This window comes from Nyctereutes procyonoides, unplaced genomic scaffold, assembly GCF_905146905.1.
Source record: "Nyctereutes procyonoides isolate TBG_1078 unplaced genomic scaffold, NYPRO_anot_genome, whole genome shotgun sequence".
Taxonomy (NCBI): Eukaryota; Metazoa; Chordata; class Mammalia; order Carnivora; family Canidae; genus Nyctereutes; species Nyctereutes procyonoides.
This window is the reverse complement of record NW_026575041.1, coordinates 5,593,613-5,621,042: the sequence shown is the minus strand read 5'-3', so window position 1 is coordinate 5,621,042 and position 27,430 is coordinate 5,593,613. Positions and strand designations below refer to the sequence as shown.

At 56.1% G+C, this 27,430-nt stretch overlaps 2 protein-coding genes across 3 annotated transcripts in view; both read right to left on the bottom strand.

Annotated features, from left to right (window-relative positions):
* Positions 1-3,187: 3,187 nt before the first annotated feature.
* CAPN5 (calpain 5) overlaps positions 3,188-27,430 on the bottom strand; it is a 49,968-nt gene continuing 25,725 nt past the window's right edge. The window contains exons 4-13 of one of the 2 annotated variants that reach the window (XM_055320723.1): positions 16,339-16,547; positions 12,313-12,505; positions 11,327-11,520; positions 10,591-10,668; positions 8,799-8,994; positions 8,052-8,174; positions 6,649-6,845; positions 5,628-5,743; positions 4,939-5,075; positions 3,188-3,960 (exon numbers count right to left, since the gene is read on the bottom strand). In XM_055320723.1, the coding sequence (XP_055176698.1) occupies positions 3,778-3,960; positions 4,939-5,075; positions 5,628-5,743; positions 6,649-6,845; positions 8,052-8,174; positions 8,799-8,994; positions 10,591-10,668; positions 11,327-11,520; positions 12,313-12,505; positions 16,339-16,547 (1,626 nt within the window). In that variant the 3' untranslated portion in view covers positions 3,188-3,777. The remainder of the gene's footprint in view (positions 3,961-4,938; positions 5,076-5,627; positions 5,744-6,648; positions 6,846-8,051; positions 8,175-8,798; positions 8,995-10,590; positions 10,669-11,326; positions 11,521-12,312; positions 12,506-16,338; positions 16,548-27,430) is intronic. The other variant, XM_055320724.1, reaches the window with a different exon arrangement.
* On the bottom strand, positions 23,338-25,528 carry OMP (olfactory marker protein). Its single transcript, XM_055320725.1, has one exon. The coding sequence runs from the start codon at positions 25,491-25,493 to the stop codon at positions 25,002-25,004; it is 492 nt and encodes a 163-aa protein (XP_055176700.1). The 5' UTR covers positions 25,494-25,528; the 3' UTR covers positions 23,338-25,001.

The following is a 27,430-nucleotide window of genomic DNA, read 5'->3' as shown; positions in this document are numbered from 1 at the left end:
AAACTTTCCCAAACCAACTGATTTGGAGCAACCCTGCCTGTACCAGGAAAACATATGAATTGAAGTGAAATAGTGTGATTTAAAAGTGTGGGGTGGGGCGAAAACAGGAGGAGTACACCAAGCGTCCTTGGCATTGGCAAAGACAGTAATGTTGCAGACTCCTTGCTGAGACCTCTTGTCACCACCCTTTGCCTCCTGCCACCCGGCAGCTGCCCCATCAGTGCAAGCCTCGCTAGGGGAACTTTGGCCTGAGCAGAGGGGAGTACTTGGTCTGCAGGGAAGAGGTTAGCCGCTTTCCTCCCCATGCCCCCAACCAAAGAATGGGGTAAGAGGCTCAAGTGTGCCACCTGCTGGGGACCAGCACAACTGCCCTCCAGAGCCCCCACAGCAGCAAGGCTGAGCCTCCAGCCTCCGCCTGGAGCAGCAGGTGGAAGCAACAGTGCCCTGACTCTGACTCGACCTTCCTGAGCCCCCCAGGGGCTGCTCCAGGGCACGATCCTCCCTTCAGGGCTACTGCCTGCCACCGACACTTGGCTGGCTACCTACCACTCTTCCAATCACCTCCCTTGCTGAGCCTCCCAGGCTGGTGGCGGCCTGCATCGACTGGAAAACTGAGACCCCAAGAGGAACACAGAGGTGGAATGCCGGCCTGGTTTGTGAGGATGGCCCTAGAGTGGTAGGGAGTGGAGAGGTCCTCAGTGACCTCTGGATGCCGCGATAGCAGCAATTTACTCAGCATCCAGTCATGTACTATGCTAAGCACGGCTCAGCAATTCATAACGTCCTTTGCTCATGGTCCTATGGAGAAACCTACAAATTGGCCTTCATTCATTTTCCCTTCTCCCTCATCCCTCACCCCAACCCAGTCATCACTGAAGTCTGTCCACTCTACCTCCAAAATCTGTGCACCCTTTCTCCCCAGCTTCCTGACTGGAGCTGCCAGCATCTTCCTCCCAACACCCTCCACTCTGGCCTCCCCACAAACCCAGCTCCTCTTCCTGGGCTGCCTCCCTCCCTCCACTGCCCACCTGTACCAAGGGCGTGGACTGGACCTTCCCTCCCAGGCAGGCTGGAAGCCCCCAGAACCCACACTGGCTTTCCAGCCACTCCCTGCATGGTGTTTGTTAGGATCAGTGTTTCCATTGGCCTCCCTGCCTCCTCTCCAACCCATTTGTGGGCTGCCCCACAGATGTGACTGTAGCTGGCTCCCTGCATCCCCAGTGCCTGAGACGGGGCTTGGGACAAGGCCAGCTGAAGGAATGATGGAATGATCCCCGTGACCTCTGCCTACAGATGCACCAGGTGGGGAGCAGGGCCCAGCCTCAGCTGGAACTCCCAAGCCCTCCCTCACATGCCTCTTGACCAGAGGACAGTCACCTAAGCCTGGGACTCCATTGTCCCTTACCCCCAGAGGGACAGACAAATACCAGAAAGGCTTTCTAGGATTGTGGTAATGTTTATTCTGAGAACATAGCAGGTCTCCAGTCCTGACCCCACAAGAGGCCCTGAGGGGAGTGGAGTCCACATCTGAGTGGTATGGACCGGAAGCCCTGCCCAGCTGCAAATGGGGACTCTGAGGCCCCCTTGAGCTAAAGGGTGCATCAGGTGAGCAGAGCAATTGCTCTCCCCACCCCACCCTCTAGTCCCATCCTGGAAGAACTCCATCCTCACCTGCCCAGGGACCAGGGATCTTTGCACAGCCAGGAGCCAGCCTGGCCCACTCGAAGGGCAGCAAGCAAGGGCAGGGCTACCAAACCCCTTTTGGGGGGGAGGGGAGGCAATGCCCAATCCCCAGACTGAAGCCCGGGCCCACCAGCTGGTCCTGGTTTACCCCTAGCCCAGGTAGGCATGGCTGAGCCAGGACCTGCCAGCCCCAGGGGCCCACACCTCTCCACCCGTCAGGAGTCTCCACTTGGAAAAGACACTGAGGAGTGATGACGTGAACGTGTGTAGTGTGCACGCATACGGAGATACAAAGAGGGTGTGGTTTGGCCCTTAATTGGCACTTCTTAGTAAGAGCGCTGACAAACAAGAACCATTGGCCCCACATTGCAGAAGGGAAATTGAGGCACAGGAGGTTTCAGTGACTTGCTCCTGGTCACGTGGTCACGTGCCAGCCCCAGGCCCAGGTTCTGGAGGGAAGTCCCAGCTTTTGGAGGAGTCCTCTTGTCCTCCTTGGTCCGGTCCCAGCTCCTCATGGGGCCAGAGGCCAGGACACAGAACAGAGCCAGCCACGGAGTGGGGAGGGCAAGTCAAGAGTCCAGCATCTCCCGCCGGGACACTGCACCGAACAGCCAGATGTGGAGCTAGACATTCAGGTGCCCAAAAGGAATTCCCAGCAAGGCCACCAGAATTCCTGCTCTCAAACCAGCTGGGCTTTTCATTTATGTCGCCTGGTCTGGAGCCAGAGAAAGCAGAGCAGAGACCCAAGCAGGTCATGGTGCCAACACCCGCCAAGAGCGCGGTGCTGGCGGGTGATACATCCAAATAGAAGACATCCTCTGCTTCAGCCACCTGTGGGCCTCCTCTGAGAAGGCAGGATTTCTCCTCAGCCCTCCCCCTCCCTCCCCAGCGCAATCAAAATAAAATCAGAGGACCACAGGAACTAGAATTTAAGATGGAAAAAGGGGTTCGGGCTTTCGGTTTTCCTTTAAAAGCCCCTGGTTAAAATCGATAACACATAAAGAATATAAAACACTGAGGACTAAAGGAACATTTTGGTCTGGGTAGCAAGAGGAGGGCCATAACCTCTTTGGCTACATTCTGGGGGGAATGCGGGGTGTGGGGCCTCTAGTCAGGTGATGGATTTACCTGTCTCCTGCCAAGCCCACTAAGTGACCTGAGCCCAGTGGGCCTAAGACCACCATTCCCAGCGGCCCTCCTCCCAGGAAGAGCCCAGAGATGTCCTCAGGCCCCCCACACCCTCTGGCCCATCAAACCAGGCACACTTCTCTGGCATAAAGGTAGTAAGAGGCAGGAAGATGTCCCTCCTCCTCCCCACTGCCATCATCCCACTAGGGGCCTTCACCCAGAGGCTAGGAGTGAAATCAGAGCCTGGGGTGAGATGGCAGCCATAGCCCCTCTGTGCATCTGGGCATCCACCTAGGAGAGGGCCTGAGAGCAGAGGTGAGGCCCAGGACAGACGCTGGTCCCAGAGTGGCAGGGAGGTGCCCGGCGCCACCGGGGGTCTCCTGGGCATCATTTATTCATTTAGCTAATCTCGGTTGAATAAATGGATGGGCAAGTAGACAGGATCAGAGAATGAACATATGTCACCTGCCCATTTTTCTGACTCCAGCCCAAGCAGGAACCCAGCAAGAGCCAAGAGTCCTTTCAAGGTGGCTAGAACAGGTGTAGGTGACAGAGAGAACAAGGTCTGGGACACAGGGGCAGGCCTGGGGCACAAAGGGCAAGGGTGGGGCTGGGAAATGTGGCAGATCGTGTGTAAACAAGTGACATCTTGGCACCCCATTGGCAGACAGCAGGGCCTTGGGAAAACATTTTCAACGGATAGAGTCCCTTAGCAGTGGTGACAGCTGGGGCAAGGAGAGCTATCGTAAATCTCAGGCAGGAAGGCTCCTCCATGAGAAGGGAACGCTTTGGGGTCCTTGGGACACTGAGGCCCTGAGACGGACAGAGGCCTCGCAAGGTCACACAGCCAGTCAGTAGAAAAGCTGGGGAAAGGCCCCCAGCGTCCTGGCTCCCGGCTAGTCCCTGGCCGGGTTGGGGACATGCAGATGGTGGTAACACTGTGGAGGCCAGGCGGCCGGGCAGGTGTCAGACAGCTGTGAGGGAGGTGCTGCTGAAGACACACACGGTCACGGTGCCAGGCAGGTCGCTGGGCTGCCGGCCGCTGCGGTCCTGGAGGTGGACGGTGTGCAGGGTCTGGAGGTCGTCCGGGTCAGCCTTCAGGTGCACCTGGCCCAGGAATTCATCCTTCAGGACCCGGTGCTTCCAGACCTGGGAGGAGGCAGAGGCTCGTGAAGGGGCTGTCTTCAGGAGCAGGAGCATAGGTCTGCGGGGGTGGTGGCGACAGGGCTTGCAGCCCATTCTTGCGGGGCAAGCCTGGCTAGAGACGAGGAACCCCGCACTGCCTCTGCCTCCCGGTGACCCCAGGGCAAGGCCGTACCCCTTCCGGAGCCTCAGGCCTCCTCCCATCTGTCAAACTCCCTTCCACATAAGCATGTTATTAGTTCTGCTGGTGACCTTAGGGGACACTGGACAAGTGATACACCTGCTGCTCTGATTTCCCCATCTTCATTACAAGGGTTGGATCAACGGCCCCTATGGGTCCTTTCAGCCCCAATATCTATGGGTCTGTGATTTGATCCAGTGGGACCCAGTGTTAGGAAAACTTGGAAATCCTATAGTAGCTTCCCCAGGGGAATGGGGCGTCTTTTTACAGATGGTTTCTCACCAGGGAGGGGCTGGCCTGGGTGGGGGGACAGAGGACTTTCCACTAATGAGCCCAGAATCATCCACTGGCCTCCTTGGCCTGAGAAGGAAAGGAAGCCTGTGCCCAGGACTCTGGCTTCCTGGTCCCCCCCCCCCTCGGGAAACAGCCACCCCTGCCACACGGCGTCTGGCTACAAGCTCTCCAGGTAGATCTACCTCCAGAGGGATTTAAGAAATAACTCCCAAACCACTGGGACAAAGCTGGCAGGGGTGACCACAGTCCCTGGCCAGGAGAATGACCCTGCTTTGTCTCAAAATCATGCCAGCTCATTCAAGTCACCCACCCCACAGCGGGGACTCTGGGGCACCAGGAAGGGCCGGCAAGAGAATTCTCGAGGGGCCAAACCATGTCAGGGACAGAGTGAGAACCAGAACTTAGTGTTCCTGCGTCTCCAACAAAAGCTCTGGGCCCCGTCCCTGTGAGGGGGAAGCATCAGGCAGGGAGTGGCAGTAGGGGGGGCGCCTCAGGATGGACAGTGTCACCTGGACTGTGATGGGCTGGCCTGGCTTCTTTCGGTAGAAGATGCCTTTCACGTTGTACTCGGGCGTCGAGGTACCTTTCCACACAGCCGAGCGGACTTTGTCACCCTCGCACTTAATGATCACATAAGAGTTGGCCCCTAGAGAAATTGAGTGGGCAATGGGGTGATGGTGGGGGCTGGGGCAGAACCCGACGAGACAGATGTCTGGGAGGGGAGTTTCCCTCCCCAAAGCAGAAGACTGGAGTTCATATATCCAGGAGAAGGGAGACCAGAGGCTAACTTACTTCCTAACTTCCAGAAACAGAAGGGGGCATGCTGGCAATCTCTGGTCTCCATGCCCCGAGCACTTTTCTCCCTCTTCCACTTCACCAGCATATCTTAATGCTTCCTCAGCCTGGAGAAAGGCCACCTCCTCCGGGAAGCCTTCAATAAGCCAGGTCTCCCAGCTGTCTGACCCCGTGTCTGACTGCCCCACCACACTGGAAGCTGCCCAAGAGCAAGCGGCAGAGCATGTTCCTCTCTATGCACCCAGTTTCCTTCCAAGGCTGGGCCCAGGCTGGATGGTAGGATTCAGTGAGCAAGAGCAGGAGAACTCTGGAGGCTGGGTGACTGCTGATGAACAGTCAGGAGAGAGCATGGGGCACCTCCTTGGTGAGGTGGGTCCTGGCACTTTCCCCTAGGTGGGCTCACCTGTCGAGGAGTCCTTGAGACCAGTAGCCCTTTGGACTTGCACCTGAGTCACCTGTTGGGGGTAGCCACATAAGGAGCTCCAGCAGGTACGAGGGGGTTCATCCAGGCGCAGCTCCCTGGTACAGGGCAGGGGAGGAGAGGGGTGAGGCGATGGACAGGGGACGGGGAGATGGAAGGGGAGGGGGTTCAGGAAGGAGGGAGGGGAGGGGAGCAATATTTAGTCCACACATTGCTCATCCTGGGCAAACCACCATGGGCTTCCTGCTGCTCTGTCTCTATGCAAGGGTGCCCCATCCTCTCGGAGACAAAAGCAATTTACTGAACACCTGCTGTGATGTTACAGGTATTATTTGTAATTCCTCCCTAAAGCCCTGAGTGATAATGACTATTACCATGTGCATTTTACAGACTACAAGCACTGAGCTCACCAGGAGAAGGGATTTGCCCCACAAGCAGGACAGCGGTAGACTCAGCTGGGCAGGACTCAGGTCCACTGAGCCCACCACACATGCTGCCTCCCACGTCTGCAGTTCATGCAAGGAGCACTGAATCTGGGTTGCCTATCAAGGTGGGAGTGTAGTGTGGGGCTCACAGGGTCTGCACCCCAGCAGGGATGTGATGGCTCCGGCAGGGTGCCTAGCACAACTCGACCACTGGGGAAACTGCCCCCCCCAACCTTGATTCCCCAATCCTAATCTATAAAATGGAAGGGCCAGGCCCTCCACTTGGGGTTCAGGAGGGGCAAACAAGATGAGTGAAAAAGCTTTGTAAACTATGAAGTGCTATGCATGTGTGAGACACTGTCCCTTTATGTAGCCAAGAGAGGCTGGGACAGAGGAGTGAGCGGAGGAAGGCCATGGATGCCAGTGTCAGCCCAAGGTGGCTGGAGGTCTGGGCTCCAAGCCTTGGGCAGACTCTTCACATCTCTTGGCTGCAAATTCTGGGGTCAGCCTGGGATGGAACTTGACCGTCCCCCCACCCCCACCCCGCAACCCTTGGCCCAGAGCCCACCCCCACGCACTGGCAGTTGGAGGGCACATCAGTGAAGACTCGAAGCAGGAACTCGCCAGTGTGGCCCGGCTCGAAGGTGGTGGGGATGATGACAAAGCGGCCCTCGGGCTGGTCCGTCCGTAGGAAGACACTGCGTGAGTTGATGTAGATGGAGCTGGCGGCCCGGTGCTGCAGGCTGTGCATGCGGTACTGGCGGTTCTCCTCCACCTGCGGGGAGAGGGGAGGCTGGTCCACACGGGCCCACCCGCCGTCCGTCCACATCGCACATGGCTCCCACACCGGCACCGCCATGAAAAGAGGGAGAGAATCCACTTCCCTGCAATGCCCAGAAAAGGCAAATCTGCAGAGACAGGGGCAGATGGGTACTTGCTTAAGGCCCGGGGCTGGGCGATGCAAGAAGGAGGATGGGACTGAGTGGCGGCAGCTAAAGGGTGTGAAGTTTCTTTCTGGGCTGACGAAACTATTCTAAAATTGTAGCGATGGTCGTACAACTCTACAAATACACTACAAATCACTGTACACTCTGAATGAGTGAACTGTGTGGTATGTGAATTATATCTCAGTAAAGCTGTTAAGAGTAGGAGGACAACAGGAATCCCCCTGGTAACAATGTCCATGGAATTTCTGACTCAACAGACCGAGTATCGCTATCTGCCCACATCACAGCACGTGTCCGTGAAATGACATCACCAGCTGCCAGGATGTGCTAGACAATTCCTGGATCGAGTGCCATGATAAACTATAGTCCTACCTCTTTAGGTCATGATGTGTCAAAGCCACCACACTTCAGCACCCAATGGATGTACTGACATAAGGACACATACAAACTGTCACATGACCAAGCACGTCAAATGCAGAGGCTCAACTCAGACCAGGTGTCTAGTGCATCCACATGATCTTGTGCGGTTCTTGGCGTCTGGTGGGCCTAGTGTCCTGCTATGCTACGTGTCATCACACATCAGGTGTCACAAAACGAGGGACTCAGGTTCCAGGCCAGCGGGAGCAGTCAGTGGCAAGCCTGCCTGGCTCTACCCAGGATGCTTCCTCCCAGGGTCCAGCAAGGCCTCCAGCTCAGGGGGACCCAGAGCCCTGAGGAAAGGTGCAGCAGGGGCCTCCCAGAGCATTGCCCCGGCCACCGGCAGCCTTCCCCTTCCTTCCATCAAACAGCCTGTGGGTCCAGGACAGGAAGGAATCAGCAGAGAGCTCCCAAGGCAGCCAATCCCAGGCAGGCCGGGCTTGGTTCCAAACAGGGCTCATGCTACAGCATGCCCACGGCATTGGCCCCTGTGGCCACATGGTAGGGATGAGGTCAGGGACCAGAGGGTTCTAGAGTGCTCTCCCCCGGGCCAAGGTAGCCTAAAATCCAGCTCCCTCACTCTCCTCACCCATAGCAGGGGTACTAGCTGGCCTCACCTTGTAGATGTCAAAGCCAATGGCCAGATTTTCACCCTTGCCATCCCGGCGGGTAGACTGTTTCGGCCGCTGCTGGATGCAGATCAGCACTTCATCTTCTGGCTTCTTGACATCAAAGATGTACTGCAGGGATGGCCGAGGAAGAGAGACACTCAGTAAGACCGTGCCGGAGACAGGTTTGCTGGCTCCCAGAAGCTAGGCCGGAGCCAGGCCCCGGCTCAACAGTGTGCACCCAGGTGAGTCATAGCACCTCTCTGGGCCTCGGTCCCTCATCTGTGACACAGGCTCTACAAAGCCTACCCTGCAGGAGGGGCGGGGGACTCGGGGAGATCACGGATGCTCAGCTCTGAGCCTGCATGCAGTCGGTGCCAAAAGAAGGCACACCAAACGTGAGAACTAAACAGCTGCCTGGGTCATGACCCAGGGGGCTGCTGGGGAGACGTGCGCCCTGAGGGAGAATCAGCCTGGCCAAGCTCCTCTGGAAGGAGCAGCACTGTGTGTGTGGAAACAAGGGGTTTGAGCCCTTGGCTTAGCCTCCATGCAACATCCCTGTGACTCTGGACAAGACACCCATTTGTCCTCAGAGCCCTAGTTCCTTGTCTTTACCATCTGCAGGTCACCCAGGACCCCCTGAACATGCCCACCCCTCCCTCACTATACAGACAGGCCCGCAGAGGAACAGCGAGATACCCAAGGTCATGCAGGACAGTGGCAAGGGCCAGAGGGGGCATCTCTGCAAACACTCACTTGTGGATTCTGAAAGAAGGTGTCCTTGTGATTGATGCAGCCTCCACTGCGGTTCTTCTGGGGGTCCTCGTGCCGCGTCCAGGCACCCCGCAGCCGGGCCTCCTCCCACGTCTTATGGACGCTCAGGTAAGATGTATTGATCAAGCGGCACTTGATGATGTCGGTGAAGTAGCGGCACATGTCCTCGAAGGTCATCCTGGCCATGATGGGGAGACTAAGCTGGCCAAGGCCCCTGGCTGGCCCACCCGCCCACTCACCCTGTGTGCTCTGAACCCCAACCCACACAGGAGTGGGTACAGACGTGGTGGCACTTGGCCGTTTCACATCTCTTCTGGCCTCAGTTTCCTGATCTGTACAATGGGAATGAATCTCTCAACGGCTGCCTATCTCGCAGTTAGTGTAGGAATTCAGTAAAGCAATAAAGGCAGGTAGTACAAGTTCCAGTGGACAGAAGCTGGCAGAGGCTGGCTGTTACCATTATTAATAGTGTGAAGGACTACTGTGTCTGGCCCTCTACCGTCTAGAAAGCATGTTTCCGTCTATTGACCATAGCTGCTGTGAGGCCCGAAGCCACAGGGGGTGGGAGTCCCTCAGTAAATGTGCTGTGGTGGCCGGAGTGCTGCCTGGCATACCTCCGGGAGCTGGGCAGGGGAGGGGAACACACACGCCCCCCTTCAAGTACACACATACATGAGAACATGCACATACACACACCGAGCGTGAGCATATATGAGACAGGCCTTAGGAAGAAGCCCCTTCCACTGATGATGGTTTTCCAGTGCTCTGTTTTAATTTAACAGCCCCCTGAGCCACACTGGGCAAAACAGATCTCATCCTCAGGATCCCAGACTGGAAGCCCCAGGTAGGGGTGGGTTTCCCGCAGTGGCTCCCCTGACACCTGCAGGAGGGACCCTCACACCTGCAGGAGGACCACTGCCACCCGCCTCTGAGCCAGCCTGGGGCCCTCATGGCATCTACCGCACACAGGGTACCCTGTGCCCCTCCGGGAAGCAGCTGAGTCTCAGAATTAAGTGTCCTGCTTGGCACAGAGTCAGGACTAAATGTAGGCCAAACGAATGTAGGAATCATTATTGGGCTCTTTTTTTTTCTTTTAATTTATTTATTCATGATAGACGCAGAGAGAGAGAGAGAGAGAGAGAGAGAGAGAGAGGCAGAGACAGGCAGAGGGAGAAGCAGGCTCTACACAGGGAGCCCGACGCGGAACTCGATCCCGGGACCTGAGGACCATGCCTGGACTGAAGGCAGGCACTAAACGCTGAGCCACCCAGGGATCCCCCCATTATTGGGCTCTTTAAGCAACACAGCTGCCATCTTCCCAGCCCACCCTCAAACCACATACCCCCAATCACCCCTCACCTCCCCGAACTTCCTTTTCTCAAACCCCGTGTCCTCTCACCCCCAGGCTGGGTCTCTATCCTGGCCCACCAAGGCCTCCTTTGCACTCCAAGGCCAACTTAGGGAGCTTGGAGTGACCCCGAGAGGCCTCTCCTGTCCCCTCCCTGCTCCCAGAAATCTGGCTGCCAGCATGCCCCCTGCCCTTCAGTCAATTCCTCACCTGCTGGCCTCCTGGCTACTCGCTGAGGGCCCACCCTGGGGGCCAGAGCAGCTCGGGGTCGCCTGAGGTTGGCAGTGAGGACTGGGGATGAACTGCCCGACTCATTTCACAGAAAAGGAAAGAGGTACACAGAGATGGCGTGTCTTGTCCAAGGACACAGAACAAGTCAATGGCGGGGCACCTGCTAGAGCCCTGGACGCCCAGGAGCGCACTCACCAGAACTCCCCGTCATCCTGCACGGTCACACCCATTTTCTCCCGCTCGCTCTTGCTCACTTTCTGCCACTCCTCTGAGCTGGAAGGTGGGCATGGGGAGGGAAGGGGAGGAACGTAAGAAGAGAGACCTCACCAGGCCACACTGGGGAAGGAGAGGAGGCATGAGGGACAGCTCAGCACCAGGCCTCCCCCACTGTGGGTGTGCTTGGGGGCACCAGGGCCAGGCCCAATCCCTCTCCCAAAAGCCTGTCTGCCACCCCCACAGGTAACCATAGGTTGCCACCATGTGAGGGGCCGGAGGTCTGAGAGCAAAGCTGCAGGCTGGGGGCAAGGGTGGAATGACCCTCAAGGGAGGGGGCTCCTTTGCTGGGGGCCTGACTCTGCTGCTGTTCTGGCTTCGCCAGGGCCATGAGCCAAACATAGAGCAGACCCCCCATTCTCAGCCCTGGTGGCCTCTCCCTTCCCTACTCATCGCCAGACGGGGCGCTCTGTCCCCTGCAGTAATCAGCTTACCACCACCTCCAGGTCCCCGCCCTGCAGAACCCACCCCCAACCCTTCCCTCCACCCACATGTCGGTCTCCTAATGTCATCCTCCTCCCAAGTCCTTCAAGGCCCAGCCACCTCGTCCAGGAAGCCCACCCTTGTCCTTGCCCAAGCTCTCATACGAGGGCCCCACCCACCCGGGGTCTGTCCCCATCCCACATCCCCATCCCACATCCCCATCCCTAGGCCTCACGTGTCACTCCAGGGCCCGTTCCATTCCCGCTCGCCCCAGGGGTTGCGCAGGCGGATCATGTCCAGCTTCTCCGACTTGAAGAAGGCCAGCAGGCCGTGGCCCAGGCGCACCTTGCGCACATCAGTGATGGCATACGCGTGGCCCTTCACCAGGCCACACGCAAGGCGGGCCTCCATGTCTGCTGCTGTCACCGCCTGCGGGAAGACACAGTTGCCCAGAGAGGCAGAGCCTGGTCAGGCTCCAGGCAGAGCGGCAGCAGCGAGGTGGGGTGGCGGGAGGGGAATGTGTGCCTACACCGTCCCCCAGAGGACAGGGAAGGCTTGGCAGCCCCACACAGGGAGGCCAGGCCTGGGGAAGGAGCTCAGTGTTCATAAAGCAACCCCCCAAGAAAGGGACCCAAAGTGGGGCTGGCCCAGGGGTGTACTGGAGTTCAGGGGCACTGGCTCAACTGTGCAACTGTGAAAACATTAGCTGGAAATCAACACAGTGGGAATATTTACACCACAGACATCATCAAATGCTACAAATCAGGGCTTTTCATTTTTCCAGGGGGCCAGTCCATCACCACACCACTGGTGTCTGCACTGAGCCTCAGCTTCTCCACCCGAAACAGCAGCAGTCAATGAAGTAAGTTGGTCCTCTTGAAGGACCAGGGTCCCTCCCCCCTTCCAGTCTCCTTGAGCGTGCGATGTCTCACACCCTCCGATGCACAGACACCCCACTGCCCCAGTACAAGATCCCATACAAGGGGGATGCTGGTCCAACAAGAAGGCCTTTCACACCGTCGGGGTTAGGGCAGAAGGGCCTGTGGCTGGTGCCGCCTCACACTGGGGAGGGGTTGCACCCCCCAGCTGCTCCCCTGCACCCATCGGGCTGAAGGTGCAGATTTATGAGCCCCTCTGGGTAGGGGCTCTGCCTGTGACCCCACCGCCAGCTCCCACCCCAATAAGGGCTGATGAAGGGGAGGGCCGCCTCTGCACTCTCACCTTGATGGAGGCGCTGATGAGACCCCCCCGGCTGTGCACCTTCAACACACGCTCAAAGAGCTGGTTCCTCTTGGCCTCATCGTGGGCAAAGCCACCCTCGGTCAGGTCGATGGGCTCGGAAACGCCACCTGTGAAGTCCACCAACGCATCTGCCGTGTTGCCTCCATCCAGTGCCTGGTAACAGCCTGCCAGCCTGAGGAGCAACATGGAAAGAATTCCCAGCTCATGCTCCCCAGCCAGTCTATATCCCTCCCGTTATCGGGGACATTCTGGGGACTCAGAGAGTAGATCAAGCACACTGCTAAGGTCACACAGCCAACAGTGGAACCCAGGTCTCTGGCTCCTGCACCAACATCTGTCCTGCTGAACCACACCATTTAGTCACCCAAATTCCCCTTAGCCCCTAGCAGCCTGTCTTCAAAATTAGCTGTCCAGAAATTGAGCAATGCTTCTCAAAAGCATCAAAAGCTCGTGTAGTTTTTGAAATATCAACTATAAATAATTCACGTTGTTTATAACAATGTAAACCCAGAAATCACCTAAATGTCTAACAACAGGGAATTGGCTTGAGAAACTAATGCTGCCTCTGTGCTCTGGGACGTGAGGCAGCCCCTGGATGAAGCCTTGTAAAGGAACGCTTAAGGCAGAAAACACTAGTGTTCACTCGGTACGTTTGAAAAAACAATACACCTGGATTCCAATGATGTCTGAAGTGTATGCAGGGGCACCTGGGTGGCTCAGCTGGTTGAGCATCTGACTCGGTTTCATGATCTTAGGGTTGTGAGATCATGCCCAGTGTTAGGCTCCGCACTCAGCAGGGAGTCTGCTTGAAGATTCTCTCCCTCCCCCTCTGCCCCAGCACACGCTCTCTCTTTCTCTCAGGATAAATAAGTGGATCTTTAAAAATAATAATAAAATAAAATGTATGCAATAATACATTTAAAAAACATTAAGTGGAGTGCCTGGATGACTCAGTTGGTTAAGTGTCTGCCTTCAGCTCAGGTCATGATCCCAGGGTCCTGGGATGGAGCCACATGTCAGGTTCCCTGCACAGCAGGGAGTCTGCTGCTCCCTCTCCCTCTGCCCCTCCCCTCGCCTGTGTGGGTATGTGCACTCTCTCTCAAATAAATACTTAAAATCTTTTTAAAATTACAATAAAATAAATAAATACAATAAAAATAAGTACAGGGATGCCTGGATGGCTCAGCAGTTGAGCATCTGCCTTCAGCCCAGGGGTAAGTCCTGGAGTCCTGGGATCAAGTCCCACATTGGGTTCCCTGCATGGAGCCTGCTTCTCCCTCTGCCTGTGTCTCTGCCTCTCTCTCTCTGTGTCTCTCATGAATAAATAAAATCTTAAAAAAAAATAAGTAAAAAGTAGGGCACCTGGGTGGTTCAGTTGGTTAAGCATCTACTTTCAGCTCAGGTAGTGATCCCAGGGTCCTGGCATTGAGCCCCACCTCAGGCTCCCTGCTTAGTGGGCAGTGATGCTTCTCCCTCTCCATCTGCCCCTCCCTCCACCTGTGCGGGTGCACATACACACTCTCTCTCAAATAAATAAATAAAATCTTTTTAAAAAATTAAAATTAAATAAATACACTAAAAATAAATACAAAATAGGGGCACCTGGGTGGCTCAGTTGGTTGAGCATCTGCCTTTGGCTCAGGTAGTGATCGCAGGGATCGAGTCTCACCTCAGGCTCCCTGCTCAGTGGGGAGTCTGCTTCTCCCTCTCCATCTGCTGCCCCCACCCCCACTTGTGCTCTCTCTTTCTCTCACAAATAAATAAATAAAATCTTAAATAAATAAATAAATACTAAACTAATACAAAAATAAAAAACATTAAGCACGGTTGGCTGGCTCAGTCGGTAGAGCCTGGGACTCTTGATCTCAGGGTCATGAGTTCGAGTCCTGCATTGGGTGTAAAGATTACTAAAAAAAAATAAATTAATTTAAAAAAACAAAATACAAAAACCATTGTCTACTATGTGCAACACACCAGGTGTTAAAGGTACAACAGTGGCTTCTTCTATAAATGTTAGGGAAACGGCTGGGGTCTTAAAGGCAGTGCTGAATGTGAATGTGAACAGCAGAATGGGATAGATAACAAAACAGATTACATAAGCTGAAAATCCATGCCTGATCTGTCTCTTGCAGTCTCCCACAAAACAGCAACGTGGGTTTTGCAAGAAACTACAAGCAAAAAGAGCCACCAAAGACGTTAAAAGAGTTGCATGTGGTGGGGAGGGTGTGAAGAGAACAGAGGCAGCACAGGGAGGGAGACAGGAGTGGGGGCTGGGGCCTCGGAGGGGAGGGCAGCGAAGGTTCCTGAAGGGGGGAAGCCTGGTTAACTCAGGTGGCCCCAAACAGAGAAGAGGAGTGGAGAGGCCTGGAAGACTACACAGGAGTACAGGCGACAGGCGCCTTTATTACCTTCTGCCTGGGATTTCTACATTTTCTGGATTTGCTATAACAGATATGCATTCATTTTATTTTATTTTATTTTTTAAGATTTCATTTAGTTGTCAGAGAGAGAACGCACAAGTGCACAAACAGGGGGAGCAGCAGGCAGAGGGAGAAGCAGGCTCCCCGCTGAGCAGGAAGCCCAATACGGGGCTCGATCCCAGGACCCTGGGATCATGACCTGAGCCAAAGGTAGATGCTCAACCAACTGAGCCGCCCAGGCACCACCCATTTTACAATTTTAAAAGTAAATAAATGAAAAAGGAAGCAAGGATAAATGGCACAGCTGCTGTGGAAGACAGTCTGGTGGTCACTCAAAAGTTTAAACACAGAACTGCCTTAAGCTCCACCAATCCACTCCTAGGTGTATATTCCAAAGAACGGAGAGCAGAGACCCCGAACGGATACTTGCACACCAATGCTCACAGCAGTACATTCGCAGTAGCCCGAGGGGGAAACAACCCAAGTCCCTTGACAGATGAATGGAGAAACAAAACGTGGCATATCCATGCAATGGAATTCCGTACAGCTCTAGACAGGAAGGACACACGGACACATGCTACAACATAAATGAGTCCTGAAAACATTATGCTACGTGAAAGAAGCCAGGCATGAAAGGGTAGATATTGTACAAGTCCGCTTATATGATCTAGCTGGAATAGGCCGATCCCTAGAGATCAATGCCAAAGAGGCTACCAAGTGGCTCTCCTGGAAGAGGGGCCTGTGGGACAAGGGACACTCAGTCACCACCAGGGGGCGAGATCTGCTTTCGTCCAGTTGTCTTACATTTGTTTTTGATGTTGGAAGTTAATTGGTCTTTCCCTTTCATGCACGCGCGCGCGCACACACACACACACACACACACACACACACACACACACAGAGCAGTCCGAGGAGACCCACAGATGGGCCTGGGGGGAGGAACAAGGGAGAGGTTCCACAGAGCTGGTCTCTGACCCCACTGGCCCTCCTGCGCCAGGCCTGCCCCTGACCCGCAGGGGCCTGAGCAGGTCACTCTGCCCCAAAGCCCTCCACAGCTGGCTCAGCAAACCTTTGCTCATGCCTGTGCTGGGGACCCAGGGCCTGACAGACAGCGGGAGGGGAGTTGGTGGGGATGTAGAACGGATGGATAAGTGAAAGAAGGGGGGAGCCCAACGGGCAGGGAGGGCCCACCCTCCACCACCCGCCCAGACTCTGAGATGCCACGTCCCCAGCAAGGCCACCAGGGAGGGCTTGGCAGCTCAGATCTGTGGGAAAATACCACCGACCCGAATGTGAGTGCCGGCTCTGCCCTCTCAGGTAGAACAAGGACAAACTCTTCCTCCCTACGTGGGTTGGTTTGAGGGGCTGGACACCAGGTACCAGAACTTCAGTCCAGGTCTCCGCCTGCCCAGTGTCGGCTCAGCTGGCCAGGCCCTGGGTTCCCAGGCGCTGAGCACACTGCTTGACTTTGTGGCAGCCCCCCCCTCTGTGCCAGGAGCCCTGGCTAGAGGAGCACCCATGCGGAGCCCATAAGCCGAGCCTCCCAGTCTGGCCACCCACCCGCCGGCCCACTGCCAGCACCTACTTGGCATAGGCCTTCTCCACCAGGGCACACCAGAACTCGTTGCGGGAGCTGGAGTGGCAGTAGATGAGCTGGTTGTTGACTGTGGGCAGCCGGTCGTCAATGACCACATCCACCCACTCCCCAAAGCGCCAGAAGTGGAAGTGGAAGATGCCTGCATAGGCATTGGGTTTCTCGGGGTCCCACTCCTGCTCCTTCCAGTCTGGGATGACCTGGATGGGGAGGGGAACAGGACAGGAACACAAGGCGGGTCACAGCTGGCTTCCTGAGGAAATGGGGGCGCATGCCTCGAGGGACTCAGAATGGAAAGGAATACTGGGTTCAATCCTCATCTCTGCCATGAACGAGCGTGGAACTGGAGCGAACGCTTCTCATCTCTGGGCCTCAGTTTCCCTTCTCTGTGGCAGTTAGGCTCAGGCTCCTGACAGCTGTCACTCTAAGATTCTGGGAGCTTCCTGCTCCCTTCCTCAGGCTTCCCTCTGCATCCTTCCCCCTCAGAAATACATCACATTCCTCCCATTTCCCATCTGACTTCGGGGCAGCCACACTGGCCCCTTCCCTACCCCTCTCTCCATCCTAACAGGCCAATCTGATCTCCTACATTCTGCTAAAATCCATCTCCGGTCTGTCCCCTGGCACCAGCCTGGCCCAGCCCCCATCTCCTCACCCCAGAATGCTGTAATAGCGTCAGCCCCACATGTACCCTCACCCCACAGAGCAGCACACCATGTCACTTCCCTGGGAAGTGAGGCCCAAACCTTTAATGTGTGCCTCCCTGCCACCAGCTCCCAAGCTGGCTTTTCTAGCCCCCTCACCCCCTGCTCCTTGCTCCAGGCTCTTTCTCTGCTCAGGAACTTTGGACCTGCTCTTTGCCTCTTCACCCAGCTGATTCTCATTTGCCCTTTAGGATATGCCTCCTCCTCCTGGAAGCCCTCCTTGACCCTTCAGACTAGGCCAGGACCCATGTCTGTCCAACTCATGTCCCCTGGCACTTCTCCTCAGGGACCATTACCACAATTATAATTAAACAAGTGTGTGTCACTGTGTTCAATTCTGTTATTATCCCTGGAATGTTAGCTCTCTGAGGGCAGGGATTCCTCAGGCCTGGTCACTGCTCTACACCCAGTACCTAATCTGGGGCCTGGCCCAGAGACAGAGCTTGACAAACAGGTGTTAAAATTCATAGGCATTGATTGCGTCTCTAACAGTATTATTAGAGCACCTCAGACGCACCAGGTGCCACGCCTGTGACTGCCACAGTTTATCTCAGTTTAATTCACACAATAACCCCATGCATAGATTACTATAATCCATCCCTCCTCTATAGCTAAAAAAAATCCTAAAGCTCAGAGAGGGCAAGCAACAGCCTCCTAGCAGGTGTCCTGAGAACTGGCTGCAGGCATCCCCCAAGCAGACGAGGAGAACCTGGGCAACAGGAGGCGGGGGCAGAGAAGGGAAAGCCCCTCACTCTAGAGTCAGAGTGACTTGCTGGCCCTTCCCAACATGGGACCAAGTGGGGCTGAACCTGGTGGGGCCACAGGCAGCTCCCTCAGGGAGAAAACCACCCTCAGGTATGAGGATGTGCACCCAGGCATCCAGGCTGAGAAGCCAGAGATGCATCAGGAGGCGTAAATCCCAAGGCCCAGACCAGCCCGAGCACAGATACTTCAGCCAAAAGCCATTCCCCAAACACCACACTCATTAAGAAGGCTTTTGTTTACATACCTCTTACCATCAACAAGGATGTCAGCAAAGACAAATGATCCCAGTGAGACACTAGAGACCAAGAAAATGAAAATGCTAACCACTGAGAGAGGGGCCATGCTGCCAGCAGCAGAGGCCTGCCCGGGGCCGGGCACAGACGCTCCTGCCCCTGCCCCCGCCCCTTAGCACTGCCTTTCAGGGCAATCCTGGGAAGCTGCTGGATTCACACACAGGGCTTCAGGGCCCAGCACAGCATCTGGAACCCAGCAAGGGCTGACACTGGCTGGTCCACTTTCAGTGACCTTTCTAAAACCCCCGGGCTGGCTTTCTAAAGCCCCAGCCCCTAGCACCCTCTGCCACTTTGCTTTTAGAGAAAAGGCTGTATCAGAAACAGGGCACATGTAGGGTGGGTTAACATGCCCACTGCACAGATGGGAAAGTTTAGGAATGGGGAGCTGCCCAAGGGCACAGAGAGATAGGGAGTCCGAGCTCAGCACACTGGGCTGGCCAGCGCACCCTCCTCCGCTCCTTCCTGCTCTGAAAGCTCTGGATTGCATGGGGACTGGGCAGGGAGGAAGAAGAGCCCTGATAGGGCCCTAGGAGGTACTGCTGGGGATGCAGGAGGATCATTAGCCAAACCCAGGGTGTGGCCCGACACCCTCTGTGGCTCAGGAAGCAGCTAATGAGGCTCTAGGGCCTGGAGATCCTGAGTCAGGGATCCCGATGGGCCTCAATTTTCCCTCCTACATCGTGGTTGGAGGGCCCAGCATGGCCAGCTTCTTACCCCACAACTCCTCTGCTGCCAGCAGGGTACTAGGTGAGGATGACACTGTCCAGGACAGTTTGTGTGCCTGCTCACACAGGCACACAAACTCAAACCTTCCCACACTACATCCAGTCATACCAGGAAGCAAAGAGGCAACCACAGACCCTCGGGCCACATCGAAGGATTCCAGAACCAACCCAAAGAGGCTCCTGCTGGGCAAAGATGGGCTAAGCTCAGCATCTGTAAGGATAATTACTGCAAAGGATGGCAACACATCAAATATATTCCAATCTATGAGACCACAACAATACTTAAAAAAACAATCAGTCACTACTGGAGGACAGCTGGGATTCAACTCATTTTTTTAAAACTGGAAAATTTAAAAAAAATAAAAAAAATAAAACTGGAAAATTAAGAGAAAGAATCAGGATTTATCCTGCCTTTTCTTTACAAACTGTACCAGCGGGTAACCAATAGCAGATGAAGGGAGGTTTGTATCTGGAGATGAGCTGCAGCTAAGATATGAGGAAGAGACCAGCATATCAGACTCTCGGTATTTTATGACCATCGACAAATAATGGATTTACCAACGGTCATAGATGGCTTCTAACATCACAAAAAAGAAAGACGACCAGATATCATGCACCCAGTGAGAGAAGTACACAATGTCTCCTATGAAGCAGTCATGCCAAAAAATTTGTATCTGAACCTTAGGAAGCCTCTGGAGGTAAGTCCGAGCTTACAGGAAATGCGTGGTACAGAGAACTCACGAACAAGCCATGAAAGCCAAGCCAACAAAATCCAGATCATTGGAAACACCAAGGGACGGACGGGTGTCTTCAGCAAAGAAATCCCAAGGAAACAAACAGTGAAAGGAAACTAACTATTCAAATTGTGGACCTTCAAACAAACTATAAAACATACACACTTTTATGGCAGAAATTGGAAACCAGAACTCTTATTGGATATGATGCTATAGGGGAACTACTGTGAAATGTGAAACGATTTTAGATATGTTATAGGATTCCGGTTATAGAATTTTGTTTTTTGTTTCCTTTTGGTTTTGATGGCTGCTTATTATCCAGAGATGTGTCCAGAAATATTTACAGATGAAATGACATGTTGCTGGAGGGCATAGTGGGGGATATGAGAAAACCAGATTGGCCTCGGTCGCTGAGTCGCTGCGGAGGGATGGCCTTAAGCCATCTCTCTCCTCCCATCCAGTCTCCAGTTGAGGCACCTCCCCGCAGCCACCAGCTCCCCACAGCCACCAGCTCCCCACAGCCACCAGCCTGGCATTCACAGCTGGGGCTCTGGACTGTCTCCGCCTCACCCTCCTCACCCTCCGACACGGCCTCCCACCTCAGGCCCCACGCAAACCTTCCGCCCTGACACTTTAGGCCACCTCGGCTCTGCACGTGTGGCTCCCTAGCGGGTACAGTCCCCTTCCTCGTCCCTCCAGGGCGAGGGGAGCAGCAGCTTGCAGGGCTCTCCTCCCGGGGGCAGTCCCTCCCCAGGCTCTTTCCCTGATCACTGAGGGGAGCTCCTGGAGGGAGGGGCTGAGCCCCCGCTCACACTCAGATCCCCCCCAGCACAGGGAGGCCGGCTCCACCCACGGCCAAGTCTTTCTGGAAGGAAAGTCTTCAAGTGCCAGCCGCCGCGGGGCCCCATCCGGCTGGCGACCTTGTCCCCACCACTGGACACATGGCCAACCACACTGCATGGCCCGGACCTAACTTCTGACCAGGCCGCCACTCTGAGCCTCAGCATGGCCATCTGCCTCCCCCTGCTCGGGGCCGCTGAGGCCAGGATGGACCGTGGCCTCGGGGTGCTGCCCTAGCTGTGGACGGCTGTGCACGTGTCAGGGGTCATCCCCGCTGCGGAACGTAGTACCCGTGTGTGCCCTCACGCAACAGTCTGCAAACCCTGGGGCTGGCAGGGAGCTCAGGTGACCTGGTCAGCCTCCCTCCCCAGGAGAAGCCTCAACAATTGCCCCCTGCAGATGGGAGAGGAGAGGCCTGAACAGTCGACACACTCGGGCTGAGCCCACAGCAAAGCCAGGACTGTGTGGGATTTAGAGGCCCCAGGCACCCACTGCAGAATCAGCCCAGAAACCTCAGGCTCTGGGGGGCCACTGGGGGCCCCGGTGCCTGGAGAGCTCCCAGCTCAAATCCTCCTGGGACTCTGAGCCAGTGGGACACACTCATGTAAGTGTGAAAGTGCATGAATGTCAGTGTCTGTGGGTGTGCACAACATGCATGTGTATGAGCATCAGTGTGTGTATGCACATGGGAATCGTGTACATGTCAGTGTGTGTAGGTGTGGGTCAGGGAAGGAGCTTTCCACAGATTTCTGCCTGGGACACCAGAGGGCCAGCTGGAAGCATTTCTGCAAAAGGCCAGCAGGGCTGGGGGCTGAAGGGCTGCAGGGGGGCGCTTTCCTGCATTACCCCGGAGGTGAGGTGAGTCCCCAAGCTAGAGTCCCTGGTTCCAAGCACATGAAGTTTTCAGTTCTTAGCTTCTGATTCCAAGAACTTCAAATTCCTGGGTTTCAGATGCTACAACGGGAAGAGGCCAGGAAGCCTGGTCCCCCCACCCCTACTCCACGCACCCTCAAGAGAACAGAGCCCCATCGCTCACCACTCAGAGAGCAGGACATGACGCACCTGCAGGGGCCTGGGGATTCCTGCTCACAGGGCACAGCCAGATGCTCAGAGACCCCTGCAGCAGGACCCCCGCTGTTGGGCACCCCAGTTACACCATGAGGGCTAAAGATCCCCTTAGCTAGGCCATTTTGAGCCTGGTGATGATGGCAGAGGAGAAGCCATGCCCTCTCCTCCACTCTCCAACCAGAGCCAGGCCTGGCCCCTGACACTGCCTGTTCCAGAAGCACTGGGCTGCTGTGCTACCTCAGGCAGCTCACTCCCCGCTCTGAATCCTGTGCTTCTAGTCTGTGAGTAGGTTCCTCTCAGAATAACTGAAAGTAAGACCATGTATCTGAGGTAACTGGGAGAGTCACAACGAGCAAATGGAGAGGGTGCTGAGGCTTTGAGTGCTTCACTAATGTTAACTCGCGTAACTTCTCACGGGCCCTGTGGGAGGCACCATCATTAGCCCCTGCCAACAGGCTCAGAGAGGCTGCCCTGGGCCACATGGGTGGTCAGTGGCAGGCCCCTCACCACCACACATGCTGCCTCCATCGGAGGCAGAAGCTCAGAAGATGACAGGTCTCTTCACTCTGGTTTCTTGTAGGTTCCATGGAAAATGGTCCTCCTTTCCCACTCCCTGCACTCCTCCTGGCCCAGTCTGGGCTGGAGAGCAGGGGTGGAAGGGCTGGGCTCTGTTACCCCCACCCCTTCCATAGGCATCTTCAGGACTGGATGGAGGCTGTGGCTGGAAGGGCAGGGCTTAGGGAAGGGAAACGAGGTGGCCGCAGCACTCTGGGGAGGGCTCTGGGGTGCAGGCTGGGGACGTGAGACCTGGCTGCACGGAGCATTTCAAAACAAGGGTCATTCCCAAGCAAAACCCCAAGCATGGCCCTTGAAGTAGGACCTGATCTTGGTCACCAGGAAAAAGCTGGCCTTACTCGGGCCTGGGCCCTCAGGACAGGTGGGACACTGCCCCTGCTCATCCCAGGGGGCCACAGATCCAAAGCCTGGTTCCCGCCCCCCCACTCCTTTGGTCCTTCCACACTCCACACCTTAGGCAGATAGCCTCATCCTCTGTCCAAAAACTGAGTGAGCTCCAGAGGGATGACAAGGGGAAAGAGCTCTAAGAAGAGTCTAGTGGGGCACGAAGGTGATGTGGCAACATCAGTCTTGCCTGGTCTACGGGGCTGGGGCTGCCCTAGGACGTGCATTAAGTTGGTGACAGAAGCTAAGAGAAACCCGGGTATAGGCCTAGCCTTACCTCACCCCTCCACTCCCCTGTCCCATCCACCTCCTGCCCAGCCACCCTACAAGGGAGGGAGACCTGAGACTGCAGTACCTCCTCACCCTTCCCCTTGGGGCTCCACCTGCGGAGGACCAGATGGCATCTCCCTGTGGCCTCGGGCATGGCTCCACACTCCATACACAGGCTGGTCTGGGGGCCACTGGGGAAAAAACTGTCAGGGGTGTTAGTACCCAGATTGGATGTTAAGAGACCTGGTTCTAAACTCCATCCTGGAGGACGCCGGGGTGGCTCAGTGGTTGAGCCTTTGCCTTCGGCTCAGGGCATGATCCCATAGTCCCAGGATCGAGTCCCACGTCAGGCTCCCTGAATGGAGCCTGCTTCTCCCTCTGCCTCTCTCTCATGAATAAATAAATAAAATCTAAATAAATAAATAAACAAACAAACAAACAAACTAAACTCCATCCTGATATCTGGACCATGAGCCTGTCTTGACTGCTCCAGGCCTCATCTTTGAAAGCAGCCAGGGGGGCAGGGATGCAGGAGAAGGCCCAGGAGGGGTATGCTCAGGGCTCCGAGGGGATTAGAGAAAACTCCTGAAGGAGCAAGGGTGGCTCACAGTGAGAGACTGCACACCACGAGGCGGGGGCACAGAGGTTTTATTGGGAAGACGCAATGCATGGGGTAGATGTGGTGGCGCAGGGTGGAGATACAGGCAGTCTGCACCAAGAGGGTCCCCAGAGCCACAGGGAGAGGTCTAGTAGAGAGGCGAAGGGCCGGTCCAACTCCAGGGGTCTGGGCTCCCCTCATTGTCAGCAGAGAAGGTAGGCAGGCAACACTGGGACCTCAAGCCCATCCCAGAAACAGGCCCCAGAGCTGAGAGTCAGAAAGGACCACAGCCAATCCCCACCTAAAAAATCTCGACTCCAGCAGCCCACTCCTGTTCTCATGCCTTCAGGGTGGGGGCTCACCCCCCCAGCAGCTCCAGCCCCTGGGGATAGCCCCCACCCTCTGTCTCTCAGCATGTCTGTTCACAGGAGCCTGCGGCCCTCAATGGCTCTGCTTTGCGAGGAGAATGTCCTGGGCCTCTTCCTGACAAAAGCAACAGGGCTGGCCTAAAGACGGGGTGTTGGGGGCACTTCCTGAAGCTCATGCCAGGCAGGTCAGGGCCCTCCTCCTCCCATCAAAAGAGACTCACCTGGCCTGTGCCTTCAGGCGCTGGAAAAACCTGACATCCCAGCAGGGACACCTGAGGCCCCAAGGAATCTACTGTCTCCAGCTCCAGGGCTCTGGATCCCTCTACCCAGCTTTCCCCAGGCAGAGGGAAACCCCTTCACTATGCTCTTCCCTGTTTCGCTGTATGAACTTCAAAGGCTCTCAGCTCAGGAGGACCTCCTCCCCAAGGCCATCCTGACCAAGCCCCTACTTAGGGTCACCCATGAACCAGCCGGGCAGCTACATAATAGATCATTTAAAATCAGACTTGCTCACGGGGCAGGTACAGACTCTAGAACAGCCGCATGAACACAGGGCTCTCTGTCAATATATATGCACACGTATAGAGAGATACATCTCTATGTAACTGTTTACATGTTCCTTCCTCTCTGTCACTTCTTCCTCCTGAAATCATTCTCAGAGCAAGAGTTGGCAAGCACAGCCTCCAGCCTGCCAGCCACTCCCCACTGCCCGATTCAACCCCTGTGGCTGCCTGAAGTCCTGAGGCCCCTGGGGCACCATGGGGCCACTCCAGGCCCGGCCGGGAGCAGAGCCTTCCTGGGTTCTCAGGCTCACTGTTCACCTCAAGACTTCAGCAAAGGGCGCTGTGGCCAGGAGGGCAGTAAATGCCTATTTGTGGACTCCCCAGGAGGCTGCTCTGTTGTCCGTATCTCTGTCTCCGGAGGAAACCCAATGGCTGGTGCTTTGAATGTCTCTTTCTCTGTGTCTGTCTCTCTTGGTCTCTTTGAGTCTATCTCTGGACAAGCAGAGAGAAGGCCGATGCCCCTGGCTCCTTCATCTTCCCATATGAGCTTCGACCAGGGCTCCACGGTCTCCAGCAGAAGCAGCTTCTAGACTACAGGGCCTCTGCACATCCCTCCCGTGAGCAGGAGCGCCAGCACCGAGGAAAGGAGGAGAAGAAGGATGGAGGCTCGGGGGGTCCCGGGCAAGCTGAGTACAGGCCAGCAGCTTGAAGGATGTCCACACACACACACACACACACACACACACACACACCTGGAGGAACAGGGCGCTGGGGCAGGGGACGAGGCGGGCGGGCACGGGGAGGGGGCGGCAGCGAGCACCTGCCATCAGAGCTGGTTAAAGACCACAGACGCCTTGAGGTTAGCAGGCTCCAGGCCCTCGCCGAAGGTGATGAGGAAGTACATGACCTTGCGGATCTTGGCCAGGTCGGACAGGCGCTCCCCGAACTCCAGGGCATCGGCCTCGTTCCAATCCATGGCCTCGGCGTCCTCCTTGCGCCAGAAGATGGCAGCGGGGTCCAGCAGCTGGCGCGTCATGAGGTTGGTGAGGTCGGGCGTCCAGTTCTGCGAGGTGCCTGTGATGGTGACCTTGCCTGGCTTGTCCAGCTCCACGTCCCAGCGCTCGAACTGCAGCTTCTGCTGCTGGACGAAGTCCAGGCGGTACACGGCCTCGGCCGGCCGCAGCAGCTTCTCCCCGTCCTGGCGCTTCTCCCCGCGCTGCTTCAGGCTCTCCACGCGCAGCCGCATCTGCTTGGTCAGGTCGTGGTCCAGGACCAGGGGCATGCTGAGCTGCGGCTGCTTCGGCCCGTCCTCCGCCATGCCCAGGTGCTGCTGCGCCGCTGCCTGCAGCCCGGTGTGTGTGCCAGGGCCTGGCCACGGGGCGAGAGGCCACCAAGGACGCCCCGCCTTCCTGGCCCCTCCCTTCCTGGCCACCGGCTCTCCCCAGCCCTGCCCAGTCCTCAAGAAGGGGGTGGGAGGCCCCAAATGCCTCCTCTCTACTCCTCCGACTGGCAGCAACGGAGGCACTGCAGGCGGGCAGGAGGGTGACAGGCTCCTCGGGGACACTCTGCTGATGTCAACTGCTGTGGTAACCGCCCTGACTACCTGACTGCCTGACTACCACGGAAGGGCTTGTTTGTGAAGAGGGGAAGCTGCCCGGGGCAGCAGAAGGGGAGTCAGTGGAAGAGCTGAACTATCTGAGTGTATCTGGGAGTGGGAGATGAAGCTGCCATGACACGCCACACACAGAAAAGAGGACAGAGGCACAGGTCAAAGCGTAACAACTGAAAACGATCTGAAGGGTCTAGTGGACCACAAGCACAGTCAACTGTTAGATGGAGGCTAAATCAGTCAGTGGGATCTTGGGCTACCTCAGGGGGGGTCACCAATGGGAACAGAGCATCCCGTCCTGTGAAGGTTACACCTCAAGTCCTGACTGAGGTCAGTTCTGGGGGGTCACTCATGGCAATCCCCCAAGGGCATTCAAGAGGATTAGAGATGTCAAGCTGCCTGACCCTCCCAGAACCTTTCACTTTGTAGCTGCAGGGGCAGAGGAGAGGAGAACATGGCTGAGGAATTACTGTTAAATTAACTCAGCATTAGGGCAGCCCTGGTGGCGCAGCGGTTTAGTGCCGCCTGCAGCCCAGGGCGTGATCCTGGAGACCCTGGATCGAGTCCCGCGTCAGGCTCCCTGCATGGAGCCTGCTTCTCCCTCTGCCTGTGTCTCTGCCTCTCTGTGTGTCTGTGTGTCTCTATGAATAAATAAATAAAATTTAAAAAAAAATTAACTCAGCATTAGAACAGAGCTTGCCATATAGGAGGCCCTCAGAAGATGCCTGTTGAATGAATGCAAGAGGCAGGTGTATGTCAAAGCACAGGATGAGGGGGCACCTGGGTGGCTCAGTTGGTTGAGTGTCTGCCTTTGGCTCAGGTCATGATCTCAGGATCCTGAGATGGAGCCCTACATCGGGCTCCCTGCTCAGTGGGGAGCCTGCTTCTCCTCTACCTCTGCCACACTCCCTGTTCAAGCTTCTCTCCCCCTCTCTCTCTCCCAAATAAATACATAAAATCTTTATTTAAAAAAAAGTGCAGGATAAGGGAGACCCCTGGAAGGTGAGGTCAGGGAAACTGGTCTTACAGTGGAACGACTGCAGGAAAGGCAGATGTAGGCGCAGGCTGTGGCCACCATGGAAGCAGGAGGCCGAGGCAGCTGATGGTAAAGGCTAATGGAGACCCAAACAGGAACAGAGGCCAGGATGATGAGGGGAGGATGTCAGCCACAGGGGCATGGTCATCCCTGGGATACAGCTGCACCAGGGGTGGAAAAGGCAGGGCAGTTGGAGGGGCCAAGCCCCTGGTGCCTGGGTGGGAGCGAGTTCACAGGGGGTGGCAATAAAGTGGACTGGGGGGGGACATCATGGGAAGCCAATGGCATGAGCCCGTGGGGGTCTCCAAGTAGAGGGTGTGGTCCAGAAGCAGCCCAAAGGGAAGCGAGAACACCTGCCCCATCTCTGGATCCACAGGACACTTGGGGAGGCATTCGGTTTCTACCCATGGGGACATCCAGGGGCTGTATGACCCTGGGGAGAGCCTGGGTTCAGCGTGGGCCATTGCCAACCTGCAGGAGGAGGCTGAGGGTGGACGTCACCCAGGGCCTGGGGCTCAGGTAGGCAGGGCAGGAGAGGCCCGAGGGGGCAGGAGGCTGCAGGAGGGGCTGGGCCCACTGCCACCCACAGCTCTCCTCTTGGCCACTGGAC

Coding starts and splice junctions, on each gene's coding strand:
- OMP (XM_055320725.1), bottom strand. CDS start 25,493: ATGGCGGAGGACGGGCCGAAGCAGCCGCAGCTCAGCATGCCCCTGGTC.